The following is a 12,500-nucleotide window of genomic DNA, read 5'->3' on the forward strand; positions in this document are numbered from 1 at the left end:
CTCCTAATGTAGTTGGAAGGTAGGACTGTCAGGGAGAAGTGGCAAAGTCAGGGGCATGTGAGAGAATAGGATACAGGAAGTAAATGGGGGATTGGAATTGATGGGATTGGTGTAAGAACAGGCATAGATTTGATATGCCAAATGATCCTCATCTATATCATAAGGAAACATGATTTTTGGGATGGCACTTTGACCCAATACCCTCCAAGGCATAGATACTACCAACAGAACCATATACTCCGGTTGACCTCGACAACATTCACCAAACAGGATACCTTATATAAATACTAAATAAACAAATAAAATGCTGGGGACACACAGCAGGTCAGGCAGCAAATGTAGAAAGAGAAACAGAATTATCATTTCATTCCAATGATCTTTCATCAGAACCAAGAAATAGATGCCCTGCTCATAATTACATTGTTGTTTATGTGAGCATAGTGTACACAAATAGGCTGCCATATTTCCTGGATTTGGACAATGAACAAACTTTAAAACTATTTAGAGAGGTAAAGAATTAATGTTACAGATAGGTAACGTTTCATCAGATGATAAGTCACTGCCCTGAATCATCAACTCTCTCCACAGATGCTGCGGTTTCCAGTATCTTATGTTGTATTTGAGATTTCCATCACCTGCATTTTATTACTTTTAAAAACTATTTATGATGTCATAAGTTTACAAAAGTCTTTGTCAAAATGTAAGCCTTTTGTTGCATATGTAAGTCTGGACCTTGCATTCATTTAGCCTAGGTGCCAATTATCAAACCCATATCCCATAGCCATTGTCTTGATAATTCATAGAATTGTACAGTATGGAAGCAGGACATTCAGCCCAACTAGTCCATGCTGATCAGTGGGCACACTTCTCTATTTATCCCATCGCCCAGCGCTTGGTCTATAACCCTCTATGACTAAACGATCCAAGTGCTCATCCAGACACTTCTTAAATAGCGTCCGACCTGGCCCTATGTAGACCACACTCTTCAAACCCTCAGTCTGTCAAATCCCATAACCTTGTCCACTTCAGCCTTGCAATCCTGAGATCTCTGCATTTTTGTTTTCCTGGCCCTTTGCACATCCTTATTTCCTATCCCTCCACCATTAACTACCTAGGCCCAAGCTTTGGAAATTCCTTCCCTGAACCTCTCCACTTCTTTCCCTCCTCTTTTGAGATGCTACTTCCAACCCACATCTTTGCCCAAGCTTTCAGTTTTTTGCCCACTAGCTCTCAAATTACATTAATTATCACTTCTTTGAAGCACCGAGCATTTTAGAATATCAGAGGTACTGGTTAAAATCACATCACATCTGACTGTGTCTGAATTGTGCATCTCTCTGCCCCCAGTGGACAACTGTCATCCCACAGAACTTGACCTTCATGCAATTACCATGGTAGTTTCAATAAAGATGAATAAATAGTTAACTACCAGCTAATTAAAGATCACTACAATATTAAGAGCTGTCCAGTGTTTTACTATGCTGTTTATTTCTATTGGTATTTTAGTACTGAGTTATTACTCTGTTTTACAGTTTTTATTACATTGTACTTTTACAGTCCTTGTTTATTGCAATCTATGTTTTATTACAGTCTGGTGTGTTTGTTCTTGAAACGAGGAGCAAGTCAAACTGCAGTGGATGAAAATGGGAAGAACCCAATTACAATTGCCATTGATACTGCGAATGCAGACATTGTGACATTGTGAGTAGCTGTTTCCCAATTCCTGGCCTCTTCCCTCTCCTGCCCTGGGAAAAAGACTGAGCATCTACCCAAGCTATGTTCCTCATAACCTTATAAACCTCTATAAGGTCACCCCTTAGCCTCCTAAGCTCTAACATGAACAAACCCAGTCTGTCCAATTTCTCCTTGTAACTAAAGCACTCCATTCCAGGCAATTTCCTGCTGAATTTTTTCTGCACTCTTTCTAATGCTATCACATCCTTCCTGTAATGTGGCAAACGGAATATACACAGTATTCTAACTGCAGCCTAACCAATGTTTTGTACAGCAGAAACATGATGTCCCAACTGTTATACCCAATACCTCGGCTTATGAAGGCAAGTGTGCCAAATGCTTTCTGCATTACCCTATCCAACTGTGTTACTCTTTCTAGGGAACTATGAACTTTCACCCCAAGATCTCTTTCATCAACACTTCTAAGGTCCCTGCCTCTTACGGTATATGTCCTGCCAGTATTTGATTTCCCAAAGTGCATGACCTCACACTTGTCTGGACTGAATCCCATTTGCTACCACTGTACCCAACTTTCCAGCTGATCTATGTCTCTCTGTATCCTTAGACAACCTTATTACCTTATTTGCTATCTACGACTCCACCAATTTTCATGCTGTCAGCAAACTTACTAATCAGACTACCTATATTGTCATCCAAGTCACTATATATATATATATATATATATATATATATATATATATATGTATATGTATATATATAATAAACAACAAAGGGCCCAGCACTGATCTCTGTAGTACACCACATTCAGAAAAACAACCCTCTACCACTACCCTTTGCCTCCTATCAACCTTGAATTCCAGTTGCTTTAACCTTCTGGACCAGCCTACCATGCAGAACCTTGTCAAAAACCTTTCTATGGTCCATGTATATCACATCTACTGCCCTGCTTTCATCAGTTTTATTAGTTATCTCCTCAAAAACTCAATCAGATTTGCGACTTAGGATTTCCCCTGCAGAAAAACATGCTGACTTCCTCTAATCAGTCAGTCCCTCCCCTTCCAAGTGAACATAACTGCTGAGGGTAGTCGTGAAGGGGTGTTTCCCTGACTGAAAGTCTGTGACTAGAGATGTTCCACAAGGATCAGTGCCAGGACCTCTACTGTTTGTGGTATAAATGATTTGGACAAAAACGTAGATAGGTTCACTAGTAAGTTCGTAGACGACTCAAAAACTAATGGAGTTTTAGATAGTGAAGGAGGTTGTCAACAGATCTGGCAGAATATAGATCAGTTGAAGATATGGGTGGAGAAAAGGCAGACGGAGTTTAAGTCAGCCAAGTATGCAATGTTGCACTTTGGGATGTCAAATGTAAGAAGAGAGTATACGGTAAATGGCAGAACCCTTGGGGACATTGTTGTACAGAGAGATCTTGGAGTGCAGGTCCATAACTCCCTAAAAGTGGCAATCTTCTCTCCCCGAGGATGTTGAAGCCTAATCATGCTCGCTGGAGCTGGAGGTTTTGCAGGGAACCTTCTGTGTTCAGCCACTCCCAGATAAGGGACCTACTGAAAGTCCAACATCTATCACTCCCCTATGTTACTGGACTCCATGTGGAGACCAGCAACAGAGCCCAATCATGCTGGGATTCCCTGACATCAGACTTTGCTCTAATACCAATAGTGGTTAGCGTAACGCTTTACAGCGCCAGCGACCCGGGTACAATTCTGGCCACTGTATGTAAGGAGTTTGTACGTTCTCCCCGTGTCTGCATGGGTTTCCTCCGGGTGCTCCAGTTTCCTCCCACATTCCAAAGACATACAGGTTAGAAGTTGTGGGCATGCTATGTTGGTGCCAGAAGTGTGGTGACACTTGTGGGCTGCCCTCAGAACACTCTATGCAAAAAATGTATTTCACTGTGTGTTTCGATCTTATCTTGTCTTACAAATAGACAGGGTGGTAAACAAAGCATATGGCAACCTTCATCAGTTGAGGCAAGTCAGGAAGTCATGTTGCAGCTGTACAGAACTTTGGTTAGGCCATACTTGGAGTATTGTGTGCAGTTCTGGTCACCGCATTACAGGAAGGATGTGGAGGCTTTGGAAAGGGTGCAGAAGAGGTTCACCAGGATAATGTCTGGATTAGAAAGTGGCAACAAACTTGGATTGTTTTCTCTGGAGCATCTGAGGCTGAGGGGAGATATGATAGAAGTTTATAAAATTATGAGAGGCATAGAGGGGGAAGCTAGTCAGAGCCTTTTTCCCAGGGTGGAAAGGTCAAATACTAGAGGACACAGGTTTAAGATGCGAGGGGAAAACACTAAAGGAGATGTGCGAGGCAAGTTTTTTTTATGGAGAGCGGTAGGTGCCTGGAACACACTGCTGGGGGGTGGGGTGATGAAGCAGACATGATAGTGATGTTTAAGAGGCATTTAAATGGGCACATGAATATCCGGAAATGGAAGGATATGGATCATGTGCAGGCAGATGGGATTAGTTTAATGTGGTGTCATGGTTGGTACAGACATTGTGGGCCAAAGGGCCTATCCCTGTGGTGCACTGTTCTATGTTCTGAAACATCCTCTCCACATCCATCTTGTCAAGAACTGTGTCAGAATTTTGCATGTGTTAGTTAAGTTGCTCTCACTTTTCTAAACTTTAATATAGACAAGGCTAGCCAGTCTAAATTTTCCTGTTAAGACAACCCACCCAATCCAGGTATTCCAGTAAACCTCCTCTGAGCTGTTTCTGATGCATGAACATCCTTCCTTAAATGAAAAGACCAATATTGTACCCAGAACTGCAGATGTGTTCTCATCAATGTCCTGTACCTCTGAAGCATAGCCTCCTTGTTGTTATATTCAATTCCACTTGTGAAAAATAGCACTAAAGTAACAGATTGGTCATGATCTGGATGAATGGCAGAGCAGGACAAAGGACTAGATGGTCTATTCCTGATGCTAATTCTTTGGTCCCTATGTAATAATGTGTACCGATGGTTTCTGCTGCTGTGTACTTGTGCAACATTAATTTTCTTTTTAATATACTTTGGAAAAAGAAAATCCTCAGAAAGGTCCCACCCCTTACACCAATTGTCCCTCCCCAGCTCTACCTTTATAAGTTCCAGCAGTTTTGAACCAAGCCACCTGCTTCCTCTCTTGGGCAGAAGGAAATGATATCATTGCCACTGTTTCAAGAAAAACGTGGGATTCCCACTTCTCCCCCACCATCCCACCCACAATGTCCTGGGCAATACTTATCTTTCAATCAATGTTTAAAAACAGATTATCTGATCATTATGCTTTTGCTTTTACTGTGATCTTGAATACAAGTTGAGTATATTTGGCTACATTATACCTAGGACATCTTCAAACATTAAAAAAACACTACAATAACTCTACTTATTTGAAAAGACAATTGAGGTCTATCATCACAAAGTGGGTTCATTTGACTCTTTTAGCTAGAGTGGTGTAAATAGTTGTCTTTTGTGCAGTGTGGTTTTGTGGTTCTGGATGAGAATGGACTCCTCAGAACGTGATCTATTGATCTACGCATTGAATTTCAGGCTTCGACTTGCCAAAATGAATGAGGAGATGCGGGAAGCAGAAGGAGTCTTTGGACAGTCAGGTCAGTATCCTTGCATCTGTTCCTATGCCTAATCTGTGGTGGAAGGGGAGGGCAGGTCGGGGGACGGTTTAGCTCAATACAAAGGTAACTGCTGCAGTGCAAAACCACAGGTTATTGTTGTTTAGGGGGAACTGTGCTTATTTACTTCTTGGCTGTAATAAGAAATTATGGTTTATTTTGTATTTGTTTCCATGGTGTGGTGTTGCTGGCATTTATTACCCATCCTTAAACGCCCCTTGGGAATGTAGTGGTGAACCATCATCTTGAACCACAGCAGAAGATGCTTCCACAATGTGCAGCAGTTTCCAGTTCAAACTGAGTAACGTGCTACATCATTTCAGAGGGCAGTTAGGACAACTTAGTAGTTCCATATTCACCATTACTAATACTAGATTTTTAATTATAAATTGATTACAATTAACTGAATTTAAATTCCCCAGGCCTTTGTGATGGGATTCCAATTCCAGGCCTCTGAATTAGTGATATTGGCCTGAACCATTTCATTGGTGTCCAGTAGTGTAGCTCTCTTCTGAGACCTTGCCCTCAAACAACTATTCCCACTATAAGGCCTTTTAAAACAGCCCAGTAATATGCATTTTGTAGTTACTGTGGTGTTTTCTGTTGTTCTCCTGTACTCTGCCACCACAAGTGGATAACCTTCATTTGTGAAGCCAAACTATGAAAGAGCATGACAACCCTAGCTTAATCTACCTGACCTCCATACACACCTAATAGCCGAAGGCCCTAAATGGTGACTGAGTAGAGATCTGAGCTGATTTCAAATCCCCCTACCTTAGCCCAGCAACATTAAAGATGGTTGTAGCCTGAAAACTAACTAGTTTGCATAGATTTACCAGAATGAAACTTGGAATACAAGGAGAGATTACAAAAACTGTATTCCCTGGAGGTAACTTAATTCAAATTTTTTCAAGATATTAGGGGAATGGAGGCAAACTATTTCAATTGGTCAAGGAGTCTAGAATCAGGGAGTAGAGTCTAAAAACTAGAGCCAGGCCTTTCAAAAATCTGGAATTACTTTGGCACAGACACAGAGATTTGGAATACTCTTCCACAAAAAGCAACTAATGCTGGGTTAGTTGTTAATTTTTAAATCAAGACTGATAGATATTGGTTCATCAAATGTATTAACACATATGGAGAAATGGTAAACACTGAACACTTGGGTCCTTAATTTTGATTCTGGTTGATGCTGAATGCTCTGTGTTGGTTCCTGTGTATATCTACTTTTTCTGACTCTGTGTTCTCTCTGTTTCTTCCTCCTTTCAGGAGATGAAACATACAACGATATTTTCCGAGATTTCTCACAAATGGCGTCTAACAACCCAGAGAAGTTAAAACGCAAAAGCCATGAGCTCAGAACCTCAACACTTTAGAGTTGCTATGTGCCAGTTACCTGTGGGAATGGCAGTAAAATGGCTCCTTCTCCTAAGCTCAATCCTTCAGCGCAATAGAGTGAAAAGCAAGATAGAATGGCCACACAAAGCTGGCAGAGTTTTAAATGGTTTTATTGTCCCAGTGAGGAACCCAATTCCTTTTCCAGCAGTGGGGGAAGCAGCCATCTGCCCTCCCCTCTTGACAGCAAACTTACCAATTCCCCAAGCTTCCAGACCACAGAACTTCTCATCCCCATCCGAGAGCTGTTCCCAGATAGAAACTCAATCCCTGCTCCCATTACTTCCCAGATATTTCAATCTGCAGATCCAAACAGACTTTAAGGTTCTGGTTCAGAACTAAGAGACATTCTTTTTCCACTCTGAGCCTCTCTGCACTGCCCTCAGGTTCCCCAACATTCTCATGCCCAATGCAGGATCCATTAGATTCAGAAATACAAGTCTAGATTGAGAAGAAATTATGTTAGGTCTGAGACAAAAGTTACATTGTTATATAGTTTACTTATAATTTTAAAAGAAATCTTTTTATTACATTAGTCTGTAATATATTTATATTAAAATAGAGCTTTGCTTGAGAGTTTAAAAAAAATAAATCTTTTTTTTAATATATAGCTCTGGTTTACATGTTTTGTAGTTACCTAGGCAATGAGGCAGGGCAAAATTTTAACATAACAGGTTTCCAATAAATCAACATTGCTACTTGTATGTTACTGAATCACTTTCTTCAAAGACCGCACATCCCGCTGCTTCACTTTCCTACCTTGTTAGCGAAGGTAATGAACCTCTGTTCCTAACTCTTTTATTGACTACTTGAAATAACGGTGCACATTTAACTGTCTTGAGTGATGAAGGCCCTCCTGCAGTGCTGTTAGTGGTATTGTACAGGTTATTGCTTCAGTGACGAGAAGCATGCCTGGTTGCCATCAAGCTGACATTATCAGCTTGCACTCACTACAACTTTAAGAATGAAAGACATTTGATATGTAGAAAATGGAAAGTATGCCCAAGGGAACATATCACAGTGCAGAACATTGCTCCCAAATTATCGTCTGAATGTGCAGCTTAGAAGTTGTTAGAAGTAACACCTGGAAAACAATATCTACAGGTCCAGAGGGAAATGCAGATGGAGTGATGTGAATTGGATTGTTATTTCAAAGAAGTGGCATAGACACAATAGAACCAAAGCCTCCTTCTCTAACATACACCTATGCTTCCAGTATTTCACCCAAATGGAAGTGGTAACTCATGAGGCTGAGGTAGTGCACTCAGAATGGGAGTTAGAGTGATCTACTATCAGGATGGAAGTGGGGTGGGGTGGGGCGGGGCAGGTGGACCAGCAATCAAAGGATATTAGATGTCTTTGGCATCAGAGGATTGTAGTTGGGATTGTGAGGGACAGGGTTGTGGTTTGTGACAGTGGTCAGGTCAACAAATCAGGATTGGATGTGAGAAATAGTGGCTGGTGATCCAATTCGTGGAGGGATGGAGGAATGAGCCTCGCTTAATCAGGAGGTGAGATCAGTGTGTAGGAAAGGTGGTATTTTGAGGGGCCCAAAGAACAAGTAAATATAGGACCTACATTTAGTGCTCTAAAGGGATTTTCAATATCTATGGATAAAATGTGTGAGTTTCAAAAAGTACAAAGACTTTGGAAGGGAAGCTGAAAATTAATGCATTAAAAGAAATGTTGGTATGCTGTGTCACATCAAAAGATTCAATTCACAAGGTTTGATAAAACGAAAAAAGGGTGATAAAGGGTAACTTTCCCTCAAGCCACTGACCGTAGGCATATGCAAGTACGATCAAATCTGCAACCATAAAACAGAATGCTGGGAAAAGAGGCCAACAAAAAGAATGTACAATAGAAATGCTGAAATATTTGAAAAAAGCTGATCTGATAATGAGCAGATAAGAAAATATTTTCAAAGAATACCAGCTACAGAAACATCATGTCTTTCGATTACCAATTAGATTAAAATTATTGACAACATTTATTCAGCACAATTGATAGCTCTGAAGAGGCTACATGTTTTTCACTCATTGCTTCATTTGAAACCCAGAAACAGTAAAAGAGGAACACAGATGTTGGCTAAAGCCTAATCCTAAAATGTAGACAAGTGCCTAATCTCTTTTCTGTTTCAGGCTAAAGATATACATACATATACATATTTGTCCTGGATGCCCGAGCTGGGATTTACTCATACAGCTCAACACTGCTAATCATTGCAGCTGTACCTGTTCTCAGCCCTGCATTGGCATGGATAATATATCTGTTTCGGTGAAGGTAGTTTTAACACTGGTGTGTATTAACTATACAAGGACAAATACAAGTAATTCCTCAATCATATCCTCCACAATAGATCAAAGCTTACAAATCTATGGTTTAACTGCATCCAATAACAACACTCTCATTTAAGACCTCTTGGCTATAATATGGACAATCCAAATCTGTGATAAAAGCTTTGTTAATCATAGAAACATAATACATTACAGGAGAAGTGAGCCATTCAGCCACTCAAATCTGCCTTTCCATTCAACAAGGTCATGGCTATCTCAACACCACTTTCTTGCCCTATCCCCATATCCTTGATTCTCTAAAATACATAAATCTAACAATCTCAGTTTTGGATGCAATCAATGTCTGAGCATCTGCAGTCTTCTCAGGTAGAGAATTCCAAAGATTCAGCCCCTTTTGAGACAAAATTTTTTTCCGCCTTTAAGTAATAAATGGCCCACCCCTTATTTTAAGACTACAGCCCCCTAGTTCTAGACTCCTCAGCCAAAGAAAACAACAAAACATGGCCATATCTACACTGTTGAGCTCTCTAAGGATTTTGTATGTTTCAATTGGATCACCTCTTATTCTCATTGTATTCTCTATAGAATACAGTAAATGAAAATAAAAATATAGCATTGCTAGAACATTAAAAACAAAATGCTGGAAACATTCAACAGGTCAGGGAGTATCTGCAGAGAGAGAAAAACAGAGTTAATGGTGAGAAACCCTTCATCATAACTGAATTATTAACTAAGTCCAACTGTGGATCACACAATTCATTTTGTAAATGAATCAGCCTTCTTCTGTAGTTTTCCCATGATTCACAGCCTAAGGTCATTCTCTAGACTGTCATTAAGGGATTAGAATCCCTTTTGGTTCAGATATAGGACAAAGCTTACATGCATCAACCACAATACAATGGGGCAAATATTTTGTTGCCCTAAAATTTATAAATTCTTGCTTCCAGCACTTTGGCAAGGCTCAACAGATCATAGAAGCTGCCCCAGTTCAGACCTCCATGGTGAAGACTGATGCAAAAAATTTAACATTTTTGCCATTTCTTTGTTCCCTATTACTAATTTACTAGTCTCGTTCTCGAGGTCCCACATCTACCTTAGCAGCCTTCTTCCTATTTATATATCCATAGAAACTCTTAATGTTTTAATATTACACACAAGTTTTCTCTCAATTTTCTCCCTTATGAGCTTTTTCGTCTTTCACTATTGGAACCTAAAAATTTCCAGTCCTCTACCTTAATATCAGCTCTTTCCACTTTTTATGTCCTACTTTTCAATTTAACATTATCCTAGACCTCCTTTATTAACCACAGATTGTCCTCTTTTTCATGGAATCCCTCTTTTTAATTAGGACAAATTCTTGCTGAGTATTATGGACCAGTTGTTTGAATATCTGCCACTGTTCATCTACTGACCAGACTCTCAGCTTATTTTCCCAGCCGAACTTAAACAACTCCACCTTCATATTATTATAATTGCCCTTATTTAAGTTGAAGACTGCGGTTTTGGTCCTGTGGTGTTCACCCTCAAACTGCATCTGGAATACTATTACATTGTGGTCATGACGTCCTCGCAGATCTTTAACCACAAGATTTCTTATTAATCCTTCCTCATTGCTCATGACCAAATCAAAAATAGCCTCTTCCAGTGTAAGTTGCATTACATACTGTTCTAAGAAGCAATCCCTGACACACTCCACAAATTCTTCTTCTATGCTACTCCTGCCAGTTTGGTTCATCCAATCAATATGCACGTTAAAATCTTCCATGACAATTGCAGTTCTCTTCAAACATGCCCAAATATTTCCTCATTTATGCTCCGCCCTATTGAAAAGTCACGTTTTGGGAGCCTATAGGCTACTCTGGCCTGTGTCTTCTTTCCCCTGCTATTCAATACTTCAACCCAAACCAATCCTACATTGCTATCCGTTGCCTCTATACCATGTCTTAACTATTAGATCATACTCATATGTTGCTATCTGTGGCATCAACTCATCAATCTTATTGCAAATGCTACGTGCACTCACATCAAGACTGTAAAGCTTTGATTTTCTACAGTTTTTACTAAATCTGTATTTGATCTGTGCTAGATTATTTTATTTACATTTCTGCCCCAGCCTGTCAGACTTTGCTTATCAATTTCCCCATGATTCTCTCATTTCGCCACCTCTCTCTCATTTCCTCTTAATTTATTAAACCACATTTTTGGAGCTCTGTCACAAGATCATTAGAACTTTGAACATTTCATAGAGTCAGAGAGATACAGCATGGAAACGGGCACTTCAGCACAACCCATCCATGCTGACCATCTTGCCTAACTGAGCTAGTCCCATTTGCTTCACATCCTTCTGAACCTTTCCTATCCATGTAACTGTTCAAACACCTTTTAAATGTCACAACTGTACCCATCTCTACCACTTTTTCTGGCAGCTCATTCCATCTACTCACTACCCTCTGTGTGGAAAAAGTTTCCCCTCAGGTCCCTTTTAAATCTTGCCCCTTTCATCTTAAGCCTATGCCCTCTAGTTTTGGACCCCTGCCCTGGGGAAAAGATTTTGGTTATTCACTTTATCTATGCCCCTCATGAATTTATAAACCTCTATGAGGTCACCACTCAGCCTCCTATGCTCCAGGGGAAAATGTCAAGCCAATCAGCCTTTCCTTATTACCCAAGCCCTCCAGCCCCAGTAACATCCTTGTAAATAATTTCTGCATCTTCTCCAGTTTAATGACATCCTTCCTCTAGCAGGTGCACACAGTACTCCAAATGTGGCCTGGCCAATGTCTTGTACAGTTATAACATGACTCCCAACTCCTGTACTCAATATTCTGACCAATGAAGGCAAGCGTGCCAAATGTCATCTTCACCACACTGCGTCACCACTTTCAAGGAACCATGTACCACTAGGTCTCTCTATTCTACAACACTCTCCAGGACCCTACCATTTACTGGGTAAATCTTACCCTGATTCGTCTAACCAAAATGAAACATCTTGCATTTATCTAAATTAAACTCCATCTGCTATTTTTCGGCCCACTGGCCCAGTTGATCAAGATGCAATTATAATCTTGACTCTATGAAATGTTCAAAATTCTAATGATCTTGTGACAGATCTTCTTCACTGTCCACTACATGACCAATTCTAGTGTCATCCACAAACTTACTAACCATGCCACCTACATTGCAATGAAATTGATTCTCATTCTTCTAAACTCAGGTGAACACTGGCCAAGTCTGCTTAGTCCCTCCTCATAGTACAAGCCCACCATTCAGGAATCAATTTGATGATTGTTCTCTACACTTACTATTTAACAAGTATATCCTTCCTTTGGTAGGGAGACCTGTCCTGCACACAATATTCCGGATGCACTCTTACAAGGGCTCTATACGTATAATTGAAGCAGATGTCTCCATCTCATGCACCAGCAATACAGGCCAACATATCTTTGCCTTTGGAATTACCTACTGAACCAAA

The 12,500-nt window shown here is 40.3% G+C and overlaps 1 protein-coding gene across 1 annotated transcript in view; it reads left to right on the forward strand.

The window, feature by feature from the left end:
• Positions 1-7,421, forward strand: part of LOC127586663 (arf-GAP with coiled-coil, ANK repeat and PH domain-containing protein 2-like) — a 64,776-nt gene extending 57,355 nt beyond the window's left edge. Inside the window, exons 20-22 of the mRNA XM_052044779.1 lie at positions 1,591-1,701; positions 5,257-5,318; positions 6,606-7,421. Coding sequence (XP_051900739.1) covers positions 1,591-1,701; positions 5,257-5,318; positions 6,606-6,712 — 280 coding nt within the window. The 3' untranslated portion in view covers positions 6,713-7,421. The remainder of the gene's footprint in view (positions 1-1,590; positions 1,702-5,256; positions 5,319-6,605) is intronic.
• The last annotated feature ends 5,079 nt before the right edge of the window (positions 7,422-12,500 follow it).

The sequence above is a fragment of the Pristis pectinata genome, chromosome 37 (genome assembly GCF_009764475.1).
Source record: "Pristis pectinata isolate sPriPec2 chromosome 37, sPriPec2.1.pri, whole genome shotgun sequence".
Lineage (NCBI taxonomy): Eukaryota > Metazoa > Chordata > Chondrichthyes > Rhinopristiformes > Pristidae > Pristis > Pristis pectinata.